The 23,492-nt window shown below is 36.3% G+C and overlaps 1 protein-coding gene across 5 annotated transcripts in view; it reads left to right on the top strand.

The window, feature by feature from the left end:
* Window positions 1-23,492, top strand: part of LYST (lysosomal trafficking regulator) — a 261,878-nt gene that overhangs the window by 98,282 nt on the left and 140,104 nt on the right. For 4 of the 5 annotated variants that reach the window (XM_072647543.1, XM_072647542.1, XM_072647545.1 and 1 more), the window contains exons 6-10: window positions 107-1,127; window positions 2,864-3,025; window positions 4,286-4,439; window positions 16,222-16,445; window positions 17,619-17,685. In XM_072647543.1, coding sequence (XP_072503644.1) covers window positions 107-1,127; window positions 2,864-3,025; window positions 4,286-4,439; window positions 16,222-16,445; window positions 17,619-17,685 — 1,628 coding nt within the window. The remainder of the gene's footprint in view (window positions 1-106; window positions 1,128-2,863; window positions 3,026-4,285; window positions 4,440-16,221; window positions 16,446-17,618; window positions 17,686-23,492) is intronic. The other variant, XM_072647544.1, reaches the window with a different exon arrangement.

Raw genomic sequence — 23,492 nt, 5'->3', positions numbered from 1 at the left:
TCATCATTCCTGAATTCCTTAATAAAATGCATTTATAATTTAGTATCTACTTGGAAACATGGAATTTTGTGTATATAACCTTTTTGTGTATACTATCTCTTCATAGGGTTATAAGAGACTTATTTCTAAGTTGCAATGGAGTAAATCAAATGATTGAATTAAATTACTTAGATGGTATTCGAAATCATTCCCTAAAAGCATTTGAAACTCTGATAGCCAGCCTTGGAGAGCAGCAGAGAGATGAAATGATTCCAGAAATTGATGGAATAGACCACGAAAAGAAGACTTCATCTTTAGTTACTTCTTCACTCAAGCAGCAAGTATGCCCAGATTCTTCTCAGAGTCTTAGCAAATTTTATGCTGGCCTTAAAGAAATTTGTCCAAAGAAACAGAAGACTCTTGGTCAGGATATTCACATCAACATGATAAACCTGTTCCTGTGTGTGGCATTTCTGTGTGTGAGTAAAGAAGCCGAGTGTGATCGGGATTCCACCAATGATTCAGAAGATACTTCTGGCTATGATAGTACAGCTAGTGAGCCTTTGAGTCACATGCTACCGTGTTTATCTCCAGAGATGCTTATCTTACCTTCTCCAGAACATATCCACAGGGCAGCAGACATTTGGTCCATGTGTCGTTGGATCTACATGTTGAATTCAGTTTTTCAGAAACAGTTTCATAGACTTGGAGGTTTCCAAGTGTGTTATAAGTTAATAATTATGATCATTCAAAAGCTATCCAGGGGCAAAGAAGAGCAAAGAAAAGAGAAAGGTCCTACGCATGTAAATGAAAACAAAGATTTAGAAGGAAATTTTCCATTTGAAATGGCAGAGAATGAGGATACATTACATTTAAATGTCAACAGTGACTTAAGTCTTTTAGTGTCAGGTAGTTTAGAGGAGAATGTGGAAAGTTTAGGTCAACTAGATTCGCAGGAAATTTCTTCTGAACCTTTAAGTGGAAAACAAATCTCAGCATCTATAGGAGCTCTTGAGGAACCTAAAGTACCTTCAAGTCAAGAACATGAGTGTACACTTCAAAGTATAAGACTACTAGAAGCTCTTCTGAGTATTTGTCTTCATAGTACAAAGACTAGTCAACAAAAGATGGAGGAGTTACCTAACCAGGTAATAACAGATTTTTTTTCCCACTTATTTTGCTGTGTAATCTTACGGAAAAATGATTAATTTAACACTTTTGTGAAAATTCCTTTTCTGTTGATATTAATTGACAAATATTTATCAAGTGCCTGCTGTGTACTTAGCATTATGTTTGGCACAGTGAGAAGTGTAATATATAGTTCTTTGCCCCCAAAATTTTAAATATAGTTAGAGAAGCTATATATGTTTAGTTATCATATTTATGTAGACGATTCTGAAATCTGCCTATCCAGTTCTAACATCTCTCTTGACCTGCAGTTTGTCTTGACCTCAAATTTCCTATTGGACATTTCAAACTGGATCTCCCATAGATATCTTAAATTCAGTCTTTCCAAGACTGAATTATCTTTTCCCCAACTTCCTCCCCTCTAACTTCCCTATTATTGTTGAGGACACAGCCATCTTCCCATTCTCCCAGGGTCAAAACTTAGGTGTTATCTCTCACCATACCCTGACATTCAATCACTTGCCAAGTTCTGTCAATTTTATAGTCTTAACATTTCTTTAATAGTTGTCTTCCTTTTCTCTGATACTACCACCACCATAGTACAGGCCTCATACCTGGACTATTAGAGTAGCCTTTTGTTTGATCTCCCTGCTTCAATTCTCTCTCTACTATTCCACTCAGCTGTCAAATTAATCTAACTAAAAGACAGATCTTTTCATGTCATCTCGAGCTCAGTAAATTAAAGTGACTCTATTGCCTCTAGGATCAAATATGAAATCAGTTTGGGTTTTGAAGTCCTTTATAAATTTATCACCTTTGCCCCAGACTTCTTACACACCCCACAATGTATTCTATAATCCGGGTATACTGACTTTCTTGTTGTTTTTCAACAAGACGTTTTTCAACGTCCCAACTCTAGGTATTTTCATTGGATGTACCCTATGCCTAGAATTCTCTCCCTCCTTATCTCTTCCTCCTGACTTCCCTTGATTGCTTCATGTCCTAGCTAAAATCTGATATTTTATAGGACCTTTACTGATATGAGATTACTTCCAAGTTATCCTACACATAACTTGTTTGTACATAGTTGTCTACATCTTGTCTTCTCCATTAGAATGTGAGCTTCTGGAGAGCAGGAACTGGTTTTTTTGCCTTTCTTTGTATCTACAGCACTTAGCCTAGTGCCTAGCATATAGTAGGCACTTAATAAATACATGTTGACTTGACAAATGACAAATTAGGTAACAGTACAAAATAATATGCTATTGACAAATGATAGAATAGTATGATTATTCAGTCCCTTGAATTATCATAGGAGTTACCTATAGGATGCCCACAGGGTATCCCAAGACAACAATGAAATTTTTAAGAAAGATCAAGCAAATGATTAACATTTGAACAAATAATTCTTAATATTTTAGGGGGCTTTGAGAGAAGAGATAGAATGGTTCAAGAGAGGTTAAATAATGCTGCAGTTGGCAGAATAATTTGAAGCCTAGTACACATTTATAGAAAAATATATCTATGATACATTTGAAATTTGTAAATAAAGAGGATGAATAAAGTGATATTTTTAAAAGTTCAATATAAAGTATAACAGAAGATTGATATTTATCCATTTGTATCCAAGTTTTTTCATCTTGGTTGGTTAAGAAGTAGGTTAAAATTAGTTCAGTATTTGTATAATTAAATATTCTGTAACTAAATATAATTAAAAACAAGTACACTTGATATTCTGATTTTTCCTTCCTCTTAGAACTTGTCTGTGGAAGATATATTATTTGAAATACAAGACTATCTTTCCCAGTCAAAGGTGGTTGAAACTGAGTTAGCTAAGCCTTTATTGGATACACTGCTTCGAGTAGCTTTGGGGAATTATTCTGCAGATTTGAATCATTCTGAAGAGAAAATTGAAAAGGTATGAGAGGATTTTGTTATGCCAAGGTGAAGACCAACTATGCAGGTGAGGTATAATTGTATATACATTCAGGGCAGTGATTTGGAGTGGAGGCAAGGGTAGGTTCTGTACAAGTAATATGATTAGTAACAAGTAATATGACATAAAATACTATGGAATAAGTGTAGAATTGACCTCTTCAAAAAAAAAAAGATGTTTTGTGTAGTGAAGGCAGAAGAGTTGCCTTTTAAAAAAATTAAGTTATCTTTTTATGCCTCATGACATAGAAAAGTACAGGAAAGTTAGTTATGTTGGAATTCCTAGTTTCTGTTTTCTTTTGCTTAGACAATTTAGTCCTCATACTCTATAATATTTTAAGGATGCATGGTTTCTTTGGTGGAGGTCATTCATTGATGAAGATTACCCACTCTATATAATAGTAGATAGTTTTTCATGAAACTTGATTCTCATCAGTTAATTTAAATATATACTTAAATATGCATGTGTTGATGATTATTAAATTATAAAAAGTATTCTTTCACTTTACTGTGTTTCCTTTTTTAAAATCATTTCATTCTATGTAGTGAGGATGAATAAAGGGTTTCCTATACAACTCTGTGTGTGTGTGTGTGTGTGTGTGTGTGTGTGTGTGTATTATTTTGAGTATGTGTTGGGTAACTAATGCTCCATTACCTGTAAAACTCATTTTTGGAGAAGTGCTGACCTAGTTACTTAGATTATTTAATTTGCATTATTATACTTAGTTTATGACAGGTGAAGATTGTACTATGTGCTTTCCATAATTCTATGCTTATAAAGAACTGTAGAATTTTAGAGCTTTAAGAGACCATAGAGAATTATCTATGTTAATGTAAGCTTAATTTACCAGTAATGAAATTGTGTCCCTAAAAATGGAAAATGACTTGTCACCCAATAAGTAAACAAGAATTTGAATGTAAATCATCTGATTTCAAGTCCTGTTTGCTTTTTCCTTGTGAAATGTTGTCTCCCACTATTGAAAACAAGGTCTTATTGCCTTATTTGCCAAAATTTTTAGTTTTATAGTCCTTTTTTCTTAACATGTTAATTATTGTAGTGGTGTTTTCATACCCTTTCCTTGTGGCATATATTTTCCAGAGGACATGTAAAAGTTTTCCATGTTGTAATCACAGTATGCTTGGTTGAAAGTTTTTTTTCCCCAAAATTATTAACATTGTTCAAATAAGTATAAGCTTTTTTTTTTTTTTCAATATTTTGTAACTGAGCACATTCATCTCCCAGATTCATCAGACTGAGTCAGAATCACTATCTCAGCAAGGTGATCTCTCAGAAGAAACTGAGGAAACCCATGGTACTTTTAAACTTTTGGCTGAAGAAGAAGGTTATGAAGCAGACAGTGAAAGTGACACTGAAGATAGTGAAAACCGGGATGAAGGTAGGTAGGATTGAATTTGAAAATCAGTTCATATAACTTGTGTGAAAGTTTCACAAATGATACAGTAATTATCTGATTTATCCAAGAATAAATAATTTAGATAACTACATGTGTTTGAATTTTGCTGTAAATTATTTTCCTGTAGAGGAGAATTTGGTATCTGACTTCCTATATGGAAAACTTTTTACTAGCATAGACCTTTATTACTCCCCACCTAAATTTTTACATTTGTGCAGGTGGTTGGCTAAATGGGCCTGTATTAGTAAGTAGTTTCCTTTGAAATAGGAAACTTTGAGATACTACTCTTTTAACCAAACCTTCTGTGCTTCTTAATCTTTCATTCACACTAACCCTATTTTTAACCTCATAGTTTCATCTAATGCTTTTACCATTTAAACACTCGAAATAAAAGTTACAAAGGAAACAATCACCTACTAACTAGCAGACACTGAGCTAAGAGCTTGCAAATATTATCTCATTTGATCCTCACAGCCACTCTGGAAGATAGGTGCTGTTATCCTTAATTTACATTTAAGGAAACTGAGGCACACAGAAGTTAAGTCACTTGCTCAGGGTGACACAACTAATAAGTGTCTGAGGCTAGATGTGAACTAAGGTCTTTCTGACTCCATGCCCAACACTCTGCATTGCCTAACTTCTTTAGTAGCTTGTCTGTATTTTAGAACTGATTTTTTTAAATCTTCTACTGATGTTAGACTTCTAGGGTTTTTCCTTTGCATATGAAAAATTAGAAACTGGGAATTAATAGATTTAGGCACCTGATTCTCTGTCTTTTTCCTTCTTTGTCCCATTGCTTACTGCTTGTGGCTTCCTTGGCTTCTTTTGAGTATCAGTTAAAAATCTCACCTTCAACAAGAAGCCATTCCCCATCTCACTTAATGTTAGTTAGCCTTCCTCTGGGATCATTTTCAAGTTATCCTGTATAAATCTTGTTTGTACATAGCTATTTACATGTTTCTCCCTTATTAGATTATGAGCTTCTTATAGGCAGAAACTGTCTTATGCATTTCTTTGTATCCTCAGTACTTAACACAGTGTCTGACATATAGTAGGTCCTTAATAAATGCTTGATGACTTGACTTTTTACCAGGTTTCAGATTTTCTTGTGAATTTTACTCTTTTATCCACCATTTGTCATGGCATCAATGCAATTTTTTAAAATATGCACTAAGACTGGAAAAGTTGTTTTCTTTTAGTTATCTGTTTCTCAGGAATACTTGTGACTGAAAGAATTCAGAATCATTCTATTTCACATCAGTCAGTCAAAGCATTTAGGTGCTTACTGTGTGAAAGGCACATAGTATGCTTGGTGCTAGAGATACAAAGACAAAAACAAAAGAGACCCCATTCCCAAAGAGTTTGCCTTTATTTGGGACAAAAGACATGTAGACATGTAAGTAAATACAAATTATAGACATTCAGAGTACAGGGTACTGGAGCGGTGGGGAGTATATCCAAGATAGCTGGGAGTATCAGGAAAGCCCTTTTTTAGGAATGGTTTTTGAGATCTTTGGAAGAAGCTTGGATTCTAAAGCAGAAGCTAGGAGAGAAGGAGTATATGTTAGACATGAAGGACAACTTTTGGAAGGACACAGAGTTGAAAGGTAGAATATCGTGGGCATGAAGGGCAGTTTATCGTGAAGACAAGTAATGAACAATAAGTTTTTATTTTATGCCAGAAATAATAGGGAACTACTGCAGCTTTTTGAGCAAGGCAATGACATGGTCAGTTCTATGCTTTAGGGAAAAGACATTGACAGTGATGTAAGGAATGAACTGAAGAGGGAAGGGCTTTGAGGCAGGGAGAACGATTAAGAAACTCTTGCATTAATCTAGGTGAGTGGTGATGAGGACTGAATCTAGAATGGTAAGCTTAGGAGTGGAGATAAGGAGGCTCACTTGCTGTTGTGGAGATAGTGCTGATAAGCTTTTACCAACTGATTAGATATGGGTCCTGAAGGACTGAAGAATTAAGATTACTTCAGTTGTTTATATATACTGACAATCTTTGGTAAGCTTTGTATTGATCTTACATGTAACAATGTTGTCAGGATCCACAATATGTTCTGTAAATTTCTTTTGTGCTCCAATCAATGCCTGTGTTTTCTCTCATGTCTAGATGGTAGAAAAAAATTTGGTTTTATGATTTCTGAAGTTTTATAAGAGATTCTTTTTGGATAAAACTTGTAAAGATGGTTTACTATAGGTGCAGTGATAGCTTTTCAGTAGAAATATTCAAATTTTCATCTTTCCTAGTAAAATTTTAATTTCAAAAACCTTGTTAGAAATGTGTCTCTTAAAATTCAGGTGTTTTCATAAATAGCTTAGGCTAGAATCTATTATTTAGAAGTTGGCCCAATTCAGACTGGATTAAACATTTATAAATTATATGCTGAGTACTGAATTGTGCATTGGAGTAATAAAAAGTTCAGATAAAAACATGATCCTGTCCTCATGGAATTTATAGCTTTAATATGAGGGTATGACAGATACACAATTAACTGAAAAACAAAATAATATCCAATAATTACATAAGAAAAGTATAAATAATGTTATGGAAAGTTAAAAGAGGTCAAAGTTGATTACTAGCTGAAAAGAAAGAGAATAATTTTCTGGAAGAGTTGGCACTTTAGGTGTGCTTTAGAGCATTCATTTCCAAAATTCTGAGTATTCAAAGAAAATATCAGAACTGAGGAGAGCAACACAGTTGGTCGTTGTGTTTGCCCTGATGCTGATCTCCGTTAGTCTCCTTCCTTCTGCTTTTGGTTATTACTACCTTCACTGGACGTTCAGCTACCTTGTGCTTCTTCCCAGGCAGACTGGAGGGTGGACAATCATTTCTGGCTCTAGCCCAGGCCTACACAACTTATGGCCCTCGGGCCACTTGTGGCCCACGAAAGGATTTTGGGTGGCCCATGAAAATTGTAGAGGATATAAAAGAAAGTAAAGATGTAATGAGTGCTTTGTCTATGCCCCGCTAAATCTACCTTCCACGTGTCACTATTGTGTCCATCATGTAACTTGGTGGGTAGGTTGCCACTGCACACTCTCTTCTCTTTGTCATGTGACCCCTGGCAGCCAACCATTCTCAGTCTGTCTCTAGTCTGTGAGGGGAGATTTCATGATAAATAAAAATCTTAAGTAATAAGTGTAATTAATTGATGCTAATTGAAATTTCCTTTTTTAAAAATTATGGTTTATTTGCAAAATAGTTTAATCATTAATTATGCCTATAATATAATTATAATGTTGACTATACCTTTACTTGGAAAGTCATCAGCTAAGAACCTATCTGCGACCTGAGGAAGTTTAGCCTATTTTAATTTTGGCTTCTACCTACTGTCAAGTTGTCTCTTCCTGTGTTCTCTATGGGCTGTGCCATTAAACCAGTGGAGCTCCACTCCAGGTAGTCAGAAAGGTGGACAGGCAGTCATTCTTTGCCTGGCACCTTGTGCTCCTGTCCTCCTTCTGTTATTTTGACCATAACCCCTCAGCACATCACCTATGCTCCCTGGCCAGGACTTTGTACACCTTCTGGATGAATGGTGTTTTCCAGGAAATTGTTTCACAGCCTCACCACAGGGGGAAAAGAAGCTGGATCAGATAGATGCTCCAAAGCCTTTGACTTACGGAGGAAGGGAATCCCAGAAATGGAGAAAATGTTTCCCAAAGGTGCAGATGTTATCTCTTTGCTGACTACTCAGTTTCTCTCCACCTTTCTCCCTCCTGCCCTTCCTCCCTTACAAGAGAACAAAGGGGGTTCCCAATGAACCAGGAGGAGTTCGAGCAAAGAGAGCTGGAGAATAGCAGGAACAGCTGCTCATAAGAGCTGAGAAGTAGTCAGCAGTTGCTGCTGTTAGTGGATTTGGGGCTTAATAGCCAAGTACATAACTCCCAGATTTGTACCCCTCTTCTCAAAGCCTCACCAAACATATATTGGAAACAAATAATGAAAGCCCTTCATCACCCAGAAACAGTGGCCTAACCAGCTGTTCTGTATCTCCTTCACTGCAGTCTCCCTCCTTTTCTTTCTGGAACAGCTAACTTTCAGACCTGGGATCTGATCTTCATGTCCATTGCATGCAGCCCTCTACACATTAGAAAATTTTCCTAACCAGATTATAATAAAAGCCTTTGCAAACAAAAAAATTGATGGGTGGGATTGAAAAATGAGTATCGTGATTTAGTAAGTACAGCCAATGATACACCTTTTCCACTTGAATCTACAGATCTTTGTAAAGGATTATTTTCAGCTAGGTTAAGTATTAAGACCATGTGTCAAAATTAACCTAACCTAAAACCAGACCTTGAAATTGCTGTATCACAAAGTGTTAAACTAAGATTTTCAAAAACAATGAAGCATTCAATCAATTACTTAATAAAAATATTTTTAGTGAAATCAAGTGTTTTGTATTGTTAATAAATAAAAATTGTTTTATTTCATCTTTATTCCATTCTTATTTATTCCTATTTGTGTATATTTTATAATGTACATAATATTAGCACAGTAGTAAATAGAAATAAATTTGTATATAAACATACATATATTGAAGAGATTGCTTGCCCCCAAATTGTTTTAATTGTAGATGTGTGCTAGCAAAAAAAAAAAAAAAAGTTGGAAGCTGACACTTTAAATTATTCTTAGGCATTCAACAGGCAGAGGGAACAAAAATAGGGAAGTTATTGTGGGCATAGGGAATAACTGGAAGGTGGAAAGGTAGACCTAGGGATAATAAGTAATCTGTTCTCATTGGATCATAGAAATACTTGAGAATTTTTGAGAGAAGTTTTGAAAGGTGAATTATTACCAGATAATTGAGAAGCTTGAAGGCTAGGTAGAGTTACTTGGTAGAAAATAATAGACTTATGATTATAGACTATGTTGTGAGTGTGTATGATGTGATAAGGAGTAGTATGAAGGAGGAATTTGAAGGGGCATAGAGTGTAGCTGGGAACACCTATAAAGAGGAAGCTACAGATAGGTGGTAGGAAGGGAACATTCTCTAACATCTGAAAGTTTGAAGTTTTACTTTTCTAACCATGATTCCCTCCTTCTCGCCAGCACTTACGTGCATTCTAGACCTGCTTGTTTTCTTTTTCATAACCTTTTTTGAATCCCCATTACTCCTGTCTGTTTGCTGTACTAGCCTCCATATCCAGCCTGAGCTTCATGATCTGACACTTAATGTATCTTCTCTAGAAATTCATGTCTTACTGACTTTCTTCCATTCTCAGCCTTTGATTCTCCATCTCTTAGTAAATCTACCCATATAATTCATCCATTTCTATTACAGGGCTTCAAATGGCCCTGGTAAAAGTCACAAGCCAAGCTGATTTCACTTGCTACAAAATCATGATATATGTTAGGTGGACCTTTGCTGCTTGTTGTGCCACTCTGTTTCCACTCCTTATCTTATTTCCCTCAATGATTCTTTCAGACTTCACCTGTCACATTTAGAGCAGATGACCAACTGTCCAATGTAAGCTCATTAGTTCCCCTCCTGATTCTGAACTTCATCACCCACTCTTTCCTCCTCTCTGGTCACATAAATTTCCTTATTTATCACTAAGGATAATCAGTTCTTTCCTAGGCTGTCAATTTATGCTAGCTAACCTTGTGGATCACTCACATCATCTGTTGCATTTGCTTCTACATACCTGCTGATGAACATAACTGGAGAAAATCATGAAACCATGCTGACTGGGTCCACTACAAAGCGTTTTTATGTAAACTCTACTGGATCCTCACTGCTGCAAGGCAATTCTTTTTATACAATTCCTTCATTAATTCACTGTCTTATGTAACACAGCTGTTCTAAACATCTTCTTTCCTCAAATCTTCCATGGTTCCCTCTTTACCGTCACCTTCTCTGTTAAGAACCTTGCCTCATATTTTACTGAAAAAATTTGTCACAAGGCTTACCACAGGGCTTTCTTAATTTCTCTATACTGTTTCACTTGATGATTTCATCAGCTCCCATGTATTCAGTTATCATCTTTACACCCATAATTCTCTCAGATCTACTTAGCCAACTCCAACTTCTGTTCTGTAGTCTTGCATTTCCAGTTGCCTGTTGGACATTGTGAACGGAGAGACATCTTAAACACAACATATCTAAAGCTCAACTCACTGTTTTTCTTCTCAAAGCCTTCCAGACTTCTCCATTACTGTTGAGGGTACCACCATCCTCCCAGTCATTCAGGTTCATAAACCTAGTATGATTCTCAGTTCCTCACTCTCACCCCCCATATCCAGTCTGTTGCCAAGGCCTCTTGATTTTACCTTTGTACCATCTCTTGAATATGTTTCTCTCCTCTGACACTGATACCACCCAGACTATCTCCTCACACCTAGACTATTATACTAAGCTGTTGGTTGCTCACCCTGCCACAAGTGTCTCTGTATTCCAGTTCATCTTTACTAGATTGTGAAAATGATCTCCCTAATGTACCATATCACCTTTCTCAAGAAACTCCATTGGCTAGTTCCCTATCATCAAAAGGATCAAATAGAGAATCCTCAGTTTGGATTTTTTAAGAATACTTAAACTTTATTTATTTATTTTTAGTTTTCAATATTCATTTCCACAAGATTTTGAGTTCCAAATTTTGTCCTCATCTTTCCCCTCCCTCCTACCTGGAGATGGCATGTATTCAGATTACTCTTCCCCCAGTCTCCCCTCCTTTTCATCATCCCCACTCTTATCCCCTTCCCCTTTACTTTCTTGAAGGGTAAGATAGATTTCTACACCCCATTGCCTGTATATCTTATTTCGCAGTTGCATGTAAAAACAATTTTTTAACATTTGTTTTTAAAACTTTGGGTTCCACATTCCCTTCTTTCCCTCTGCAACCACCCCCATTGAGAAGGCAAGCAGTTCAATACAGGTTATGCATATGTAGTTATGCAAATCATCTCCATAATAGTCATGTTGTAAAAGACTAACAATATTTCCCTCCATTCTAACCCACTCCCCCAGTTACCCTATTTTCTCCTTTGACCCTGTCCCTTTTCTAAAGAATTTGCTTCTGACTACCCCCTCCCCAATCTGCCCTCCCTTCTATCATTCCCCCCTCTCTTGTCCCCTTCCCCCCTGCTTTCCTTTAGGGTAAGATACCCAATTGAGTGTGTATGTTATTCCTTCCTTAAGCCAATTCTGATAAGAGTAAGGTTCACTCATTCCATCTTACCTCCCCCCTCTTTCCCTCCATTATAAAACCTTTTTCTTGCCTTTTTTAGGTGAGATAATTTGCTCAATTCTATCTCTCTCTTTCTCCTTCTCCCAATATATTCCTCTCTCACCCCTTAATTTTATTTTTTAGATATGATCCCTTCATATTCAGCTCACTCTGTGCCATCTGTCTACCTGTCTGTCTGTCTGTCTATCTATCCATCTATCTATCTGTCTGTCTGTCTGTCTGTCTATCTATCTATCTATCTATCTATCTATCTATCTATCTATCTATCTCCTCCAACTACCCTAATATTGAGAAAGGTCTCATGATTTACAAATATCATCTTTCCATGTAGAAATATGAACAGTTCAGCTTTAATAGGTCCCTTATGGTTTCTCTTTCCTGTTTATCTTTTCATACTTCTCTTGATTCTTGTATTTGAAAGTCAGATTTTCTATTCAGCTCTGGTCTTTTCATTAAGAATGCTTGAAAATTGTCTATTTCATTGAATGTCCATTTTTTTTTCCCTGAAATGTTATACTCAGTTTTGCTGGATAGGTGATGCTTGATTTTGATCCTAGCTCCTCTGACCTCTGGAATATCATATTCCAAACCCTGTGATCCCTTAATGTAGAAACTGGTAGATCTTGTGTTATCCTGACTGTATTTCCACAGTATTCAAATTGTTTCTTTCTGCTACTTGGGATATTTTCTCCCTGACCTGGGAACTCTGGAATTTGGCTATAGTATTCCTAGGAGTTTTCCTTTTAGGGTCTCTTTCCAGAGGCAATCAGAGGATTCTTTCCATTTCTATTTTACCCTCTAGTTCTAGAATATCAGGGCAGTTTTGCTTGATAATTTCTTGAAAGATGATATCAAGGCTCTTTTTTTTGTCATGGCTTTCAGGTAATCCAATAATTTTTAATTATCTCTTCTGGTTCTAGTGTCCAGATCAGTGCTTTTTCCAATGAGGTATTTCACATTGTCTTCTATTTTTTCATTCTTTTGGTTCTGTTTCATAATTTCTTGATTTCTCATTAGCTTCCATTTGGCCCATTCTAATCTTTAAGGAATTATTTTCTTCAGTGAGCTTTTGGACCTCCTTTTCCATTTGACTCATTCTGCTTTTTAATACATTCTTCTCCTCATTGGCTTTTTGGACGTCTTTTGCCATTTGGGTTAGTCTGTTTTTAAGGTGTTATTTTCTTCAGTATTTTTTTCATGATTTTCTTGCATTACTCTCATTTCTCTTCCCAATTTTTGCTCTACTTCTCTTGATTTTCAAAATCCTCTTTGAGTTCTTCCATGGCCTGTAACCCTCTTGGAGGCTTTTGATGTAGGAGCTTTGACTCTGCTGCCCTCCCCTGGTTTTGCCCTGATCTTCCTTGTCACCAAAGTAAGATTCTATAGTCTGAATTCTTTTATGATGTTTACTCATCTTCTCAACAAATACTTGACTTTCTAACTCTTTGTCAACTAATCCTTTGTTTCTAACTCTGCTTCCAGTGGAAGTAAGGGTTGGGGTGGATGTACTGTCCCATACTTCAGAAATTTTGTATCAACCACTCAATCCCCCATCATCTATGGGCCCAGAGCTTCAGAAGCCACCTCTGTCACTGCTGCTGCTACTACTGCTGGTGCCACCACCACTGCCCTGGGGCTGGGGCCAGGGTCAGATTCAGCCAGATCACACGCTCCTTTCTCACCCAGGTCCCACAGAGTTTTCCCACTGACCCTTTTGGTGTTTGTGGGTTGAGAAGTCTGAAAACTGCCATAGCTGCCAATGGCCCCCAAGGCCTGCTCTGGCCTGTCTGTACCAGTCAGACCCTTGCTAAGACTGCTCTCCACCCCTTGGCTGGTGCAAAAGATCCTTCCTGTCAGTTTTCCAGGTTGTATTGTGCTGGGAATTTGTTTTCACTCTGTCATTTTGTGGGTTCTTCAGCTTTAGAATTTGGGTTTTTTTTACAGGTATTTGGAGGGCTTTCTGGAAGTTCTCAGGGAAGTCCCTGCTTTTACTCTGCCATCTTGGCTCTGCCCCTCTTCAGTTTGGATTTTAAAATCCTTTATAAACTCCTCCCCCATACTCCACTCTTGCAGTTTTCTTATACCTTCTTCCATCACACAAGACACTCCATCTTCTGACTCCAAGGATTTTCGGTGACTGTTCCCTATGTCTGGAAGGCTAATCCATAATCTAGTGGAGGGCTCAATTTATTACCAGTATTTTGAAGTCATGATAGATTGCTACTTTCATCAACGTTTTGAGATTGTTCAGAGTTGTTCCATCTCTTCTTTTGGTTGTGCTCATCATTGTTGTCCTGGTTTGGCTCACCTCACCCTGCATCAGTTCGTACCAGGGCCTCCATATTTTCTCTGAGTCCCTCCCTTTCATTATTTCTTATGCACATTAAATTTTCATTATATATACCACATTTGGTTCAGCCATTCCCTAATTGATAGATACCTGTTTTGTTTACTATTTTTTGCTACAGTAAAAAGTACTAGTATAAATACTATGAATATCTTATACATATCAATCTTTTAAAATCGTCTCTCTTTGACCTTCATGGGAGGTACATTCTTAATAGTAGCGTATCACTGGGTCATAGGGTATAGTATGTGCAATTGAGTGACTTTTTAGGTTTAGTTTCAAGTTATTTTCCAGAATGGTTGCTCTAATTAGTTCCACCAGCAGCATACTGGCACACCTATCCTCTCACAATCCCTTCTTTTGTCATCTTTGCCAATATGATGAGTATGAGATGAAGACTCAGTTATTTTTAGCTTGAATTTCTCTTATTTTTAATGGTGAAACATTTTTAATGGTTATTCTTAGCTTGCATTTCTTCATTGAGAACTGCCTGTTCATGTTGTTTGATCTTATGTGTTAGGTAATGACTCGTTTTTATATGTTTGTGTTAATCATATGTCATTTATATACCTTTATTAGAGAAATTAGCTGTGAAGTGTTTCACTTCTGATTGTAATAGCACTTATTTTGCTTGTGCATAAGCACTTTAATTTTTGTAATTGGATTTGTTCTTTTTGTCTTTTATGATTATCTTCATCTCTTATTTAGGATAGGATCTACTCTATAACCATATAACTCAAACAGTAGTTTGAGAGGAATAATTTTTTGGTATTGCCTTTTTTATTTAAGTTATAAGTACTTTTGAAATTTGTACCATACATGGAGTAAAGTGTTTAAAACTAATTTCTGCCAGACTGCTTTCCAATTTTTCCAATAGTGTCTGTGTGTTTACTAAACATTATGCTACTATGTCCAATTGTTTTGGGGGTCTTGTTTCCTTACCGCCAGCCTGCACAACTTGTGACTTACCAAAAGATTTTGGGGAGACCTATGAAAAATGTAGAGAAAAATATCCTCTATGTTTCTTGCAGGCTGCCAGAAATGTTTTGGCATGCCTGTGGGCTGCAGGTTGTACAGGCCTGCCTTAACCTATTCCATTGATCAACTTGGTTACTTTAAAACTTAGTACCAAATTGTTCTGAGGGTTACCATTTTAAATATAATTTGAAATCTGGTACAGCTAGGTCTTTTCTTCATGTATTATTCTTAATCTTGCTTCCCCTTTTGACATTACTTATTATCCTCTCAGTGTATATTTTCTGTCACACATATTCCTTTCAGAAACATAATATTCTCCTTGTTCTTCTCTGATTCTTTTGCTTGTTCTTAATGCTGTCAGATCTAATGTAAATGTTCCCTAAATTTCTCTCTCCTCTTTCTGTACTCTGTTAGTTTTAACTACATCTATTTATATGACTCCCAAATGAATGGGATTGAATGAAAAAGCATATGTTAAGTTCTTACTTATATGCATAGTACCATGCTAAGCACTAGGAATACAAATTTTTTTTAACATTTCCTTCTCTCAAGGAGTTGACATTCTCATAGGGAAAGACAGCACATATAGGAGAGTAGAGTTGACAAAAAAGGGAGTTTTGTTCTGGAGAGGTGGAAGATGGGGAGAAGGAGGCATAAGCATATATGTGGTGGCAAACAGATGGAGAGATGGCCTAGATAGAAGGCTGGATGATTGGATGGCATAGAAAGCTGAAGTATGGTCTGCTGTTAGAGCCAGCCAATAGTTATACTGGGATAACTGATCTAATTTGTATATACTTAGTCAGCAGTCAGCTGAGTTGGGTCATCACAACTCCAAGGACCCAGGAGAAGAATTGTCTGGGGTCACACCCTGTGTATGTCTGAAGTACAACTTGAACCCATATATTCCTGATTATGAAATCACTTTTCTTTCAGGTAAACTAGCCTTTTCAGAGGTTGATTTTGAGGTACTGGCTAAAGGGTTAGGGTTGAGAAAAATTATAGGAGTTGAAAAAATTTAAGTTGTTTAACGAGTATTAATTTTTCTTTATAGAATCCTTTAAATTGTTTTTATTTTGTGTAAATATCATTTTAACAAAAAAATCACCTAGAAGGAAAATTAGTAAACACTTGGAATGCTGTTATTATTAATAGTAGTTGTGAAATGATAGTCTATTAGAATTATATTTGTTATATTATAAATGAAAATTAACTACATTTTTTTTTTTATTTTAGAAGACATAAAGACTGAAGCAGGATACATCAGCTCTTCAAGTTACTTAAATGATGTGATTGAAAACCTGGCACAAGGAGAATTAGTATATCCTGAGATTTGCATACTAGAATTAAATTTGCTTTCAGCCAGTAAAGTCAAACTTGATGTACTTGGCCATGTCTTTGAGAGCTTTTTGAAAATCATCAGGCAAAAGGAAAAAAATGTGACTTTACTTATGCAAAAGGTAAAATTTTATTATGATTAATGTGAGATAAATATTGCTTATATTAATAGCTTCATTTCCTTTTTTATTGTAGTCTAATACTAGCTAGTATTAAATAGCACTTCAGGGTTTGCAAAGTGTTTTACCTGTTATTTCATTTTATATTCACAATAATTCTGTGAGATATGTACTATCATGATCATCATTTTATAGAAGATGAGAGACATTGAGTATGAGAGACGTTGTTAGGTGGCACAATGGATAGAGTACTGGGTCTAGAGTAGGAAGACCCGAGTTCAAATCCAGACACTTACTCTGTGACAAGTCTCTTAACCTCTCTTTGACTCAGTTTGCTCAACTGTAAAATGAGGGTAATAATCGTACTTATATCCCATAACTATTAGGTTCTAGTGAGATAATATTTGTAAAGCACTTAGCTAGGAATCATCCCTAAAGTGCAGGTCTGACCATGGTTCCCCCATTCGATAAATTTGCGTAGTTCTTTATCATCTTTAATGATAAAATATGCAGTGCTCAGTTTGGCATTCAAAGGTCATCATTACCTGGCCCTCTGCTATTTTTCCAGGCTTTTTTTACCCCTTACTCCTTCCCCAGCCCCCAGCGTAACTGTTGATCAGTGACACAGGCCTCGTTGCTGTTCTTCACACAAGACACTTCATTTCCTGCCTATGCATTGTCACTGGCTGCCCGCCATGCTTGGAATTTTCTCTTTCATCATCCCCGCCTCTTGGCTTTCAATCCTTTAAGTCCTTGCTAAAATTTCACCTTCTGCAGAAAGCTTTTCTTAGTTCCCTTAAATTTAGGGCTTTTCTTCTAGGATTATCTCCAATTTACTATGCATATGTCTTGTTTTTACTTGTCTTCCCAATAAGACTGTAACTTTCTTTAGAGTAGGGACTCTCTTTTGCCTTTGTACTGTTGTCTCCCCAGCACTCAGTCAGTGCTGAGTAGGTGATTAATAAATACTTATCATTGACTTTTGCTTAATGTGATATTAAAGACCATTTTTTATGTAGGAAATCAATTACGAAGACTACTGTACAATTATTATCAAAATGTCAGTTAGCTCAATATAGTACTACAGTTGTTTAGTGTATTTTTTTTTTTTTTTTGCAAATCTCTTCATTGATAGTATTTGTTTCATTTTAAAATTTTTCATGTTTTAATTCACAGCAAATTGTTAGAAATCTCTTAGGAGGGTTCCTAAAAATTTTTACAAGGAATGATTCTAGTTTACAAGGTAAGTCTGCCCACTTCATTTTCATAAACAATTTAATCTTATCTTAATATATAATAACTACAGTCCAGCTCTGTATCAATGTGATAGCAGCTAGTGAAGCAAGAAGTGTCACTTATCTGCTTTGTGGTCAACGCTGTGCCTGCGTGCTTTTGTAGGAGACACACAAAGTGCTTTTCCATGTGACTCTTACAATTAGGGATATAGCACTAATGCAAGAAACAACATCAAAAAGTTTAAGGAGTATATAATATAGAATTAAATTATGTTTTAGAAACTATAGACACTATAAAAAGAGGTCTGAAGTAATACTTTATCAGGTGACTTCTGGGATTCCTTCCAAATGTTAATATTGATATTTGTCTATGAAAGTAAGATCAGTTAAACCTAGTAGTCATGGAATGTTTCATGACCTAAAATGAACTTTGAAAATTTATGTTAGGAAATAAAGACATTTCAGGTGAGTGGAACAATATAAACAAAATCAGTTAGTTTGATAAACAATATACACAAAAACAGTATGATAAAAATGACTAAAGGATGTATCTTAGAAAATAGTAGAAATAAGATTATATGGGCTTGGTGGGATGAGGTTATAAGAAATAACAGGAAGAATTCAGAGTTGATGTGAAAGAAAATAAGAAACCATCAAAGGTTCCTTTGAGGAGTGGAATGATCTTTTACTGGGAGAATAGCGTTTAATGATTATGCCTTGGAGGGAAGAGCCCTGTATCAGGGAAGCCAGTTTAGGAGACTCTTATGGTGCAAGGTAGTGAACCTGGAGTAGGGTTTTGGTGATAAAAATGTAGAGGAAGGAATACATTCAAAAAGCATTTCAAAGAAAAAAGTCTTCTAAATGGACTTTGCAACTAGCTAGTTAAAGGGATTTAGGGGAAATGATGGGTAAAAGATTAATCCAAGAATTAAGTTATTGGGGAAATGATGGTGATACTATTAGAGAGAAGGAAAACTAGATTCATGTAGTTTTTTTTTAATCATTAAGTAGAAGGAATTCATATTTAAATTAGTTTTTATCATTTTTTTGGTTTTCTATTAACTTTCTATCCTTTTCCTTCATTTTTTGCTTTCCTAGGAATTTTTGAGGCAGAATTAGTCATTTTGGACTAATATAGTTCTAATATTCAGCAAACCTGTATTTTGTTCTTAGTTCTTCTACTAGTAAGGCAGGTAGAATTCTATTTTACTGAAGACCATTTTAATCCAGCTGTTTGTAAATTAATTCTATTTTCATGTGCAGCCTATAGCAAGGGTCTCATAATTTTGAGAGAAAGAGTTTTGAGGGAGTTTCATGTTTTTGAAACCTTGACATCACTGGCAAGAAGTGTTAGAGATAATGAAATCACTTACAGAGTAAGTAGCTTACTTTATGTGCTATTGAGGAACTCTAGTCAAGTGTTGTTACCTCCTGGTCACGCAGTTTATTTCAGGTTAAGGATCTTGCCTTGTATATAAATATTCGTCATTTTGAAATGACTTAGTCCTCCTTTAGAATGAGAATAGTTAATAGTTGAAACTTCAAACATTGTTTATAACACATCATGCTCTGACCTCCAATTACACGCTTGTACAGTTGGTGATACTTTTCCACCTCTATAGTTCTCTATTCCTCTTACATATCTGCTCTCTATACATTATATTTTCAAAGCACAAGTGTGAGATTCCTCACATTTCCTGCTCTCCTCTTGTCCATGGCAAATGAGGACTTGTTCACACCCATATTTGAGATCCCCATTCTTGAGCTTACTGAGACCCTAGTCTTTATTTCTTATTTCTTACCTTTACATTAAGTGTCTTAATCCTGCAACTCTCTGGCCTTGGCTGGCATCTGGAGCTGAGTTTGAGTATGGACATTCCAATAATTACCAGCTAGTGTGACAATGTTTCTTCTCTGTTATCTCTGTAATATCAAGAAAAATCGAGGAAGGCCTTGAGCATGTTGAGTGGCACCCCATGGTGAATTTATGGGAGGTTGTGGTCAGGAGTTACATACTATAAGTGAGCATTCATGGGTTATAATCTAAGTTAGTGGAGGGAACATCCAGATCTATGAGATTATAGGTCCATTTGAGTATTTCTCTTAATATTCCTAAGGTTCTCTTGTAGGCAGTTAGTCATCTCAAATCCTACCGAACTGCAGTTTTTTAAAATTAATTTATTTGTTTTTAGTTTTCAACAATCACTTCCATAAATCTTAAATTTTCTCCTCTTCCCTCCCCCCTCTCTCCCTGAGACAGCATGTAATCTTATATGGGTTCTACACATACATTCTTATTAAGCACATTTTTTACATTAGTCATGTTGCATAGAATTAAAATGAATGGGAGAAACCATGAGAAAAACCAAAACAAAACATAACTCAAGAAAAAATAGTCTGCTTCAATATACGTTCCAATTCCATAGATCTTTCCCTGGGTGTGGATGGCATTTTGCCTCGAGTCCTCTGGGAATGTTTTAGGTCCTTGCATTGCTGGAAGGGCTAAGTTTACCAGAAACAGTCCTCGCACACCATGGCAGTTACTGTGTACAATGTTCTCCTGGTTCTGCTCGTTTCGCTCAGCATCAGTTTATATAAGTCCTTCCAGGCCGCTCTGAAGTCCTTCTATTCATCATTTCTTATAGCACAATAGTATTCCATTACTCACCTGCAGTTTTTAAATCCCAGTAGACCCTAACAGAATCTTTTGAAAAGCTTCATATTTTCATAATTTTTTTATTACTTCATCCTAAAATTTTCCCTCCCTTCTATCATCCTCCTTCCCACCCGCCCCCACTTTCCTGTAGTGTAAGATAGCTTTTCATACCAAATTCAGTGTGCATGTTATTCCCTCCTTAAGCCAAATGTGATGAGAGTAAGGTTCACTCTTTTTCTCTCACCTCCCCCGTCTTCCCCTCCATTGAAAAAGCTTTTACTTGCCTCTTTTATGTGAGATAGTTTGCCTCATTCTATTTCTCCTCCCAATATAGTCTTCTCTCACCTCTTAATTTTATTTTTTTAAGATATCATCCCTACCTATTCAGTTCATCCTGTGCCCTCTGTCTATGTGTACATAATCCCCCCAACTACCCTAATACTGAGAAAAATCTCAAGAGTTACAAATATGATCTTTCCATGTAGGAATGTAAACAGTTCAACTTTAGTAAGTTCCTTAGGATTTCTCTTTCCTGTCTACCTTTCATCCTTCTCTTGATTCTTGTATTTGAAAGTCAGATTTTCTATTCAGCTCAGGTCTTTTCAACAAGAATGCTTGAAAGTCCTCTATTTCATTGAATGACCATTTCTTTCCCCTGAAGTATTATATTCAGTTTTGCTGGGTAGGTGATTCTTGGTTTTAATCCTAGCTCATTTGACCTCTGGAATAGCATATTTCAAGTCCTGTGATGCCTTAGTGTAGAAGCTGGTAGATCTTGCGTTATCGTGATTGTATTTCCACAACACTCAAATTGTTTCTTTCTGGCTGCTTGCAATATTTTCTCCCTCACTTGGGAGCTCTGGAATTTGGCTACAATATTGCTAGGAGTTTTCCTTCTGGGATCTCTTTCAGTAGGCGATCCGTGGATTCTTTCTGTTTTACCTGCTGGCTCTACAATATCAGGGCAGTTTTCCTTGATAATTTCTTGAAAGATGATGTCTAGGCTCTTTTTTTGATCATGGCTTTCAGGCAGTCCAATAATTTTTAAATTGTCTCTCCTAGATCTATTTTCCAGGTCAGTTATTTTTCCAGTGAGATATTTCACAATGTCTACTATTTTTTCATTCCTTTAACTTTGTTTTATAATTTCTTGATTTTTCATAAAGTCATTAGCTTTCATCTGCTCCATTCCAATCTTTAAGGAATTATTTTCATCAGTGAGCTTTTAGACCTCCTTTTCCATCTGACCAATTCTGCTTTTTAAGGCATTCTTCTCATTGACTTTTTGGATCTCCTTTGCCGTTTGGGTTAGTCTATTTTTTTAAAGTGTTTCTTTAGCATTTTTGGGGGGTCTCCTTTAGCAAGGAGTTGCCTCGTTTTTCATGATTTTCTTGCATCACTCTCATTTCTCTTCCCAGTTTTTGTTCTACTTCTCTTACTTGATTTTCAAAATCCTTTTTGAGCTCTTCCATGGCCTGGGTCCAATTCATATTTTCCTTGAAAGCTTTGGATGAAGAAGCTTTGACTTTGTTGTTTTCTGTTTGTATACTTTGTATACTTTGTATACTTTGATCTTCCAAAGTAAGATTCTACAGTCTGATTCTTTTTCTAGTTTTTCCTCATTTTCCCAGTTATTTACTTGACTTTTGAGCTCTTTGTCAAGGTAGTTCTCTGCTTCCAATGGGGATTGGGGGTGTACTGTCAGTCGATCGATCCCCCCAGAAACGGTGGCTGCTGCTGCCACCGCAGACTCCTCAGCATCCTCTCTGCAGCCCTGGGCCTGGGGCCCAACCACTCTACTCCCACAGATTTTTTCCACTGACTTTCCACTTTGTCCTTAGCGTTTTGGGGTTGTGAAGTCTGGAAACCACCATAAGTACCTGAGATTCAGTCCTGCTCAGGTCCCATCTCTGCCACTGCAGCCCAGGCTGCACTGTGCTCCACTCCCAGCGTGGCACAATAGACACTTCTTGGTGACCTTCCAGGATGCCTTGGGCTGGAGATTTGCTTCAGTCTGTCATTCTATGGGTTCTGCAGCTCCAGCATTTGTTGAGTCATTTTTTTACAAGTATTTGACTGGGTTTGTGGGGAGAGTGCTAGCAAGTCCTGGCTGTTGTGCCATCATCTTGACTCCACCTCCTTCCATAATTTTTTTTATTCCATTCAAATACAGACGTAGTAGGGATAAATCTTGGAATAGCAGCATTTGCCCTTTCAGATAGTATTGTCTAATCAGTCATTCAGCATGTATTTATTAAGCACCTGCTATGAGTTAAGCACTGTCCTAGGTTTTGGCAATAGAAAGATAAAAGTGAAGTAGCCCCAGCCCTCAGAAACCTCATATTCTCTCAGGATTTTGGAAGTCAGGAGACTTTCCCCTGCACTATGATATACAATATGGTCCTTTTCCCTAAATTCATTAGTGTTTGCAAATGTAATGTTGCCCCAGTATTTACTTTATATGTTTTTTATTTATAGATATATGCATATATATATATATAGTGTATATATGTACATACACACGCACATATATAAAACTGCATAAGCAGTAGACTCTGACTACTTTTAATGGTAGACTTCCATGTTATATTATAATTTTGATAGCATATCAAATTCTAAATATAGTGTGCTTTCCACAAATTTTGTTTGCTAAATGGGATAATCATTTTGCCTTAGAATTAGATATTAACTAAGATTCTGTGGCACTTTGTATAAAATAGTATGTAATACTGAATAATGGTAGCAAGGAAAATAGTTTTGTTTTCTTAAGGTCTCTTCCAGTAGATATATGTATCCTAAATATATATATGCAGTCTAGCCATCCAAGTTGGACCAGGTGCTAACAGTTCTTTCCACACTGGAAAAGGATTAAGTATTGGCAGTGACTGAGGGAAAAGAATTGCTTCTGTGCTATCTTTAACCTCTGCAAACAAAGGTGGGTTTCTATATTCTAAAAATATTCGTTGCAAAGAAATTAAGCCTAGTAATACAAATACCTCTAAAAATAGAATCTTTATCTTATTCTATAGAATGTGTTTTCTCTCGTAATGATGATTCGATTTTAGTTTATGGTACCATGTAAACTTTCTCACCTAGGCTCAAAACTTTTGATAATTTTCTCTACCTTTAATCTCTGTACTCAATAAGTTATAAATCCTG

The sequence above is a fragment of the Notamacropus eugenii genome, chromosome 2 (genome assembly GCF_028372415.1).
Source record: "Notamacropus eugenii isolate mMacEug1 chromosome 2, mMacEug1.pri_v2, whole genome shotgun sequence".
In the NCBI taxonomy this organism is placed as follows: Eukaryota; Metazoa; Chordata; class Mammalia; order Diprotodontia; family Macropodidae; genus Notamacropus; species Notamacropus eugenii.
Note: the sequence above shows the minus strand (reverse complement) of the source record. Positions and strands in the feature narration are given on the sequence as shown.